The sequence below is a fragment of the Nanorana parkeri genome, unplaced genomic scaffold, assembly GCF_000935625.1.
Source record: "Nanorana parkeri isolate BGI_ZX_2015 unplaced genomic scaffold, ASM93562v1 scaffold3779, whole genome shotgun sequence".
In the NCBI taxonomy this organism is placed as follows: domain Eukaryota; kingdom Metazoa; phylum Chordata; class Amphibia; order Anura; family Dicroglossidae; genus Nanorana; species Nanorana parkeri.
Window position 1 is genome coordinate 4,923 of NW_017310047.1, and position 7,058 is coordinate 11,980.

Here is a 7,058-nt window from a genome sequence, read left to right on the forward strand (position 1 = left end):
TCCCTTCAGGTCCCACGCTGCAGAAATGTACAGAGTACAGGGGTCAGCGGTATGATGCACAGTACAGAGATCAGTAACAACGCAGACTACAGAGGTTAGTGGTGTGTCGCACAGTACAGTGGTCAGTAATGTAACGCACAGTACAGAGGTCAGCAGTACAGAGGTCAGTAATGTAACGCACAGTACAGAAGTCAGCAGTACAGAGGTCAGTAATGTATTGCACAGTACAGAGGTCAGCCGTACAGGGGTCAGTAATGTAACGCACAGTACAGAAGTCAGCGATATGACGCACAGTACAGAGGTCAGCAGTGCAGAGGTCAGCAGTGTAATGCAGAAATAACAGGGACTTACAGTTCACATGGCTGATCTGATTAAGGTGCCCTCTTCCTCTCCTGGTGGTGGTGGGGGGAGGGGTACAGCGATGCATCCTCCATTTCCAAGGTGAAGCCTCCCTTCAAGTCCCGCGCTGTCCTGCCAGCCAGTCAATTGTAGCTCTGCAGCCTTCCTCCCAGCCTATGGCAGCTAATGTGGACAGAGGAAGCTGCAGGTGGCCGGAGGAGCAGACGGGACAGGCAGACAGCTGAACTGATTCTCTCTCCCTTGTCTTCTCCTCCTCGCCGACAGCAGCTACAGAGCGGCCGAGGAGGAGAAGAGAAGGGGGAGAAATGAATTGGTGATCACCGCTGCTGAAGTGGCGGCAGTTTCCAACCAGCTGCCCCCCCCCCATGAATTTCCACCCGCCCCTGCGCAATTTTCACTGGGACCAAGCACAGAACCCTGAGGCACGCCACTCATGACCCTAGCCGAATTCGAGAAGGTGCCATTTATCGATACTCTTTATACCCGTTCCTGTAGCCAGTTTTCTGTCCATGTACACACTATTTCATCTATGCCCATAGACCTTAGCTTGTGTAGCTAGCGTTTATGTGGTACCGTGTCAAATGCTTTAGCAAAGTCCAAGTATACCACATCCACCGGCCTCCCTCCATCCAGATCTCTACTTACCCCTTCGTAAAAAGTTAGCAGGTTGGTCTGACAGGAACGGTCTTTCCTAAATCCATGCTGGTTGTTATTTACTATGCCATTATCCCGAACAAATTCTACGAAGTGGTCCTTAATCATGCCCTCTAAAACTTTGCAAACTACCGATGTAAGACTAACCGCTCTGTAGTTCCCGGATGGCATCTGGACCCTTTTTTTAATATTGGAACTACCGTAGCCCTCGGCCAGTCGCTTGGCACTCTGCCAGTCATTAGGGAGTCTTTTAAAATGATGAATAATGGTCCCATTATAACCTGGGTTAGTTCTTTAAGTACCTTGGGGTGTAGATTATCTGGTCCTAATGCTTTATTTGCATTAAGTAGTTTGAGCCTATGTTGTATCTCGGTTTCTGTCAACCACTGTGGAATATTTTGAGATGAACTATGTGCGTTCTTAAGTATAATAACCCCGTCTTTTTCCTGAGTGTATACTGATGAGAAAAAGGTATTCAACGCCTCCGCCCTCTCCCTGTTGTTTGTGACTAACCCCCCGTTATCCTCCATTATTGGGCTTATCTGCTCCTTTCTTACTCTTTTACTGTTTATGTATTGGTAAAAAATGTTGGGATTCTTTTTACTAACTCTGGCAATATGTTTTTCACACTCTATTTTAGCTGCCCGAATTACTTGTTTACATCTTTTGTTACATGCTTTGTAATTATCGAACGCCAATGCCGTCCCCTCCATCTTATATTTTCTAAATGCCACTCTCTTGTCCTTGATGTGTTGCTTTACTGATCTATTTATCCATACAGGTTTGGTTTTTGATCTTTTGATTTTGTTCCCCAATGGTATACACTTGGTAATAGCCTTTTGTAATATGTTCTCACCTGATGAAGGGGATCATTTGTGACCCCGAAACGTTCGTTGTTTTTTACCACGATGAACGTCAATAAATAGACGTATTTTGCAAGTTTGGAGTGCCGGTGTCTCTGCTTCAGCTCACGGATTTACGGCTGCCACCCGTTGACTACCGCAGCACCCAATTCTTGAAGGGATTTATGCTGTCAGGAGTGCGATGGGACCATGGACTATCTATGTTCTTAAAACATTCCCACTTCTGTTCAGTGCTCAGTTTCTGAAATAGGCTTTCCCATTTGATTTCACACATGAGCTGGCGTAGCTTATTAAATTTAGCCTTTCTGAAGTTTAGGGTTTTTGTCCAACCCGCCAATACCCAATGTTGAAGGTAATCACATTGTGATCACTATTACCCAGTGTCTACCCCATTGCAATATCCCCAATTAACTCTACATTATTAGAAATGATTAAATCTAGGATTGCATTTTTCCTAGTTGGTACCTCCACCATCTGATCCATGAAGATGTCTCGCAACATGTTCAGAAAACTGGCCGCCTTTGTAGAGTTGGAGGTTCCATTAACCCAATTTATGTCTGGATAATTGAAGTCACCCATAACGATGACGCTACTCTGCTTCTCGGCTGTTTCTATTTGGGAGTGTAGCTGAGCTTCCCCCCCCCTCCCCTATATCTGGGGGTTTATAACAAATACCCACAATAAGTTTACGGCTAGCCTCCGATCTATCAAGTTCCAGCCACAAAGATTCCACGTCTTCCCCACCATTTACCGCGATATCATCCCGTATGTGCACCTTTACAGTAGATTATTTTTAACATAAATTCAAACTGCATAGCTGGCTCCATGCTAGCAGAAGTTCCAGTATCGGTACTCGGTATCGGCGAGTACGGAAATATAAATGGTATTGGTGCATCCCTAGTAAAAGTACTTTAACTAGTTTAAACTATAAACTGTTTTTAATAATTTGAATAAAGGCTGCATTCAAAATGGCTAAAAGGAAGTGCTGGGTGGCTATTAGAAAAGTCTGCCTTATCCTATTATCCTTAAAGATACACGTTTGACGCTGCCTTTGTCTGTTGTTACAATCTCTTGTATGCCTGAAAATTTTCAATAAAATATATTTCTGTAAAAAAAGAAAAGTCTGCCAAGCATCCTCTAAACCAGTGGTTCTCAACTCATGGGTCGCGACCCAAAAGTGGGTCGCGAGCCCTTCTGCAGTGGGTCGCGGCGCCATCACGAGAAATGTACCGAGCTGAAAGGCATAGTATTCAAAGGAGTGGTCAGAGAGTGACTCAGCAGACTGAAAGTTATTGGTTTGGACATCAAGATATCAGATGTGCAAGAAAGATCTGGTCATCTTGGGTATGTCTAAGTTCATTTGGACAACTAAACAGGAATTCTTACATCCTTTTTCTGACAAAACAGATAAAAAGTGAAGAAGTAGTATTTTCTAAAGAAAAAAATCTTCCATACAGTATATACTGTTGGGGTTTTATAAATTCTGTATAATATCATATTTTTAGACCATGCCTTGTTTATTAACCACTTGCTGACTGGGGTGTTAAAGCCCCTTCCTGGCCAGGCCATTTTTCAGTATTCAGTGTTGCGGTACTTTGACTGATGTTTATTCAGTCATGCATCGTTGTACTGAAATTCATTTTATGTAAATTTTTGGGGACAGATGGACTTTTCTTTTAATCACCACGGGGGGGGTTTATTTTTTACTGTATGATGAAAAAAGTTTCGGAAATTTTGAAAAAAAGCCTGTTTTCCCTACGTTATGTTATAAAACATTTGTGGTCAGAGTTACTTACGATCCTGAAGTCTTCATGAGCTCTACCAATACAAACCTGATGTGTGCCATGATTTTTGCGGTCAGTGTGCCAAATTAGGGGGCACACTCTAGTGAAATGAAGGAAAACAGGGGAAGGGCGGGAGGGTCAGCTGCGATCTTGCTGTGACGTGGGAAGGACCGCCCCGACACCCTTCTTAAGGGGAGGTGAGCCGCCGCAACTCCTCCCACAAATACGGCCAAAGTACTTTGGCCTTTCACTTGTGGTCAGAGTTACTTACGATCCCGAAGTCTTCATGAGCTCTACCGATACAAACCTGATGTGTGCCATGATTTTTGCGGTCAGTGTGCCAAATAAGGGGCAAAAACAACCAAGTAATATAATGCCTTTATTGATTGCCATCAATAAGCAAGCTTGGAGAAAGCATCGGCCATTTCTGAACTTGGACTAGGAATATACCTATTGACCCAATTACCCAATTGTTTGGTAAAACATAAAAGACGGGGTCATATCGGGTATGTTGACACCAAACATCTCAAGCTTTAAAATTGCGTGCGCTCGCGAAATCACAAAAAACTACCATGCCGAAAATTGGCCATAGGCGCTGATTTAAAAGCTTTTACCGCTCATCAGTTTAGTGTTATCAGTGATTAATGGCCCTAAAATTATTGCTCAAAGTTCCACGTTTGCAGCGATATGCAACATGTGTGGCCTAATAGCTGTTTTTGCACCTGATGCGTATTTACGTTTATTTGTGCATGCACGTGGGGGCGGGGGACTTTTTTTTCAGGTTTTTTTTGTTTATATGAAACTTTCATTATTTTATTTTTTACATTTAACTTTATTGCTATCACATAGGGGGCAAAAATATACAATGGCAGGTCCTCTTTATGGAGACATCAGGGGTCTCTAAGACCCCTAATGTCACCTTGGGATCCCCAAAAAAGCTGAACCAGAGATCTGCTTCCCCAGGCGGAAGTAATGTGCGAGAATGCTGATCTCCCCTCCGTTGTCACTGCTAGTAGCCGCTCTGCCAGTCCTGGGCCCACAGGGGGGGACAGCGGAGCCCGGGATTACCGGCAGAGGCGATGGAGGGGGGAAGCGCGGCAGGGGGCATGTTTCTTAATGTCATACAAGCGATCAGCTGGTACTGGCTGTTTACATTCCCAATGGGATTACGCTTGCCTGCACACGCTAGGGCAGGGGCGTCCACTATTTTTCGTCTGGAGATCTACTTTTCAAATGACGAGCTCATTGAGATCTACCAACGAAAAAACACCTGCATTCAGGGGCGGGAGGGGGCGTGGCGGTGCATTGAAGTCAATGGCACCGCAGCCAGGCGGAGCCGCTGTGACAGAACAGACGAGATATGAGGGGAGAGAGAGGCGCCGGCTGTCAGATCCTGGCCGAGCGTCTCTCTCTCTCCTCACCGCTCTTCATTAGTTCTGTGACAGCGGCTCCGTCCTCCCCCGCCGACGGTTCCTTCACTTCTTCTCGGATCTCGCTAGGGAGAGCAGCGGGGATCCAGAGAAGCGGCGGGAGGAGAGGACCTTGTGGGCACCCCTGCACTAGGGGGTTCGCAAGCAGAAAAATTACATACAGGCACGTGTAACCGCTGGGAGGAGTCCACCATCCGCTTGTGTTTTCACAATGGGCGGACGGCAATTGGTTAAAGTGACATTAAAGGCATACTTTCCCCCTCCCCTCCTAATTCTGCTGTAAGGACTTTCCTTATGTGATGCCTCTTGACCGAACAGCTTCTTCCTTCCATTCGTTTTCTACAGTCCCTCCAGCGTTGCTGTCGGTCTTTGATCCAGTGCAGACTCCTCATGCGCACTCCCAGCTGCCCGACTGTGTCCATTCAGTGTCTGTGTTGCTCTCTTCCTCTCCCCATTGATCTGGACTGCGCATGTGCCTGCCCAAACTTCCGGCTTCAATGTGTTCGGGAGCCGGACTTCTGCAGCCGGGAGCGAGCGGGGCTGAGCCAGGTAAGTTAGTTACTATTTGACAATTGTTTTACATTTTTTTTAATGTTGGGGCATATATCTACCGTGTTTCCCCGAAAATAAGACAGTGTTTTATATTTTTTTTTCTACGAAAAAAGACACTAGGTTTTATTTTCGGGATACTGCTTACTAGCAGTAGATATATGCAAAAAAATAGACTTTAATACAAATTTTACAACTTTTTTTCTGCGTGTCTAAAGCTGGGAGGGAAGATTATTGGTAAACCTAGAAAACTGACCTTCTAAATCAGAATGCCTATTCATGTTTTTATATGTTCCCCTTTTGCATTAGGATAAAGGGGGCCATATGCTCCATCACACTAGGTCCATGATCACAGGTGACCTTGCCCATGGATGGGCTGCTTCCAGGACACTTCTCCATTTTTACTGAAATAAAATATACGATCAGAGTTTAATGCCTTACTGGTTCAGACAATTACTGCCATCAATTAAAAATTACAGTACATTATCTTCTATGCTGTATATCATACCCATACACATATGACCATAATCTGCTGTGAATTATGGCCACCTCCCCTCTGCAAGCTCCAGCTTGCCACTTCTAAAAACTCAGGTCCAGTCTTAAGGGCAAGATCTACCACCAAGGCAGCAAATGTAATCCAAAGGTTGGCTTTAACTTGGTTCCCTATACACAATCTTTAGGAAACCCCTGTCCCCATTAACCCAGACATGCACATGAGTATTGTCTTCAGTACTCACTTCACCTTTGTGTAGGCCAAAGTGGCCTGGTACACCTGCCCTCACTGTCAGAACTGAACCCTCACAGATTTCATGCAATTCTCTTCAGCAGCCCAAAAGAAAAGAATATCCAATTGAGTTCAGACAAATAAAACTCAGTCTTTTACTCCAAAAATGTGGCAACTGTCAAAGGTTAAAAGCGAAAACATTATCTTCTGCAGTATAGTGATACATCATTTTATTCTGGATTGCAAGCAGAATATCATTCATTTTTAGGCATTCCAACATTTAGTTAGTTTACTGAAGCTGGGTAGCTTCCTCTATCTTCCCATTTTCCAAGGTTAATCCTCCCCAAATGGTAATCGCAGTTCATGATATAGAAAGAATTGAGGCTCATAATGACAGTAAAACCCCTACTGCACATTTGCTCCACTCCTCTTCTGCATCACCTACCTATCCTATCCCCCAACAGACCTATTGACTGGTACCCAGATAAAGCATGCCTTAGCTTTAAAGTAAAGTTACCATTGGTCGCCGTTTCCCATGGAAATTCCCCATTTTAAGAGGTCTGTCACTGGGAAACTAATGTCCTTGATGGTGTCCCCAGGGCCAGTGAATGCAATTTAAATGAAAAATAACCCAGATCCTCCATTACATTAACCCCCCCCCCCACACACACACACACACACACACACACACACA

The 7,058-nt window shown here is 44.7% G+C and overlaps 1 protein-coding gene across 1 annotated transcript in view; it reads left to right on the forward strand.

Annotated features, from left to right (window-relative positions):
* Window positions 1-5,436: 5,436 nt before the first annotated feature.
* LOC108803471 (granzyme A-like) overlaps window positions 5,437-7,058 on the forward strand; it is a gene marked incomplete at its 5' end in the record, with an annotated part of 20,147 nt that continues 18,525 nt past the window's right edge. Inside the window, one exon of the mRNA XM_018575313.1 lies at window positions 5,437-5,640. Coding sequence (XP_018430815.1) covers window positions 5,437-5,640 — 204 coding nt within the window. The remainder of the gene's footprint in view (window positions 5,641-7,058) is intronic.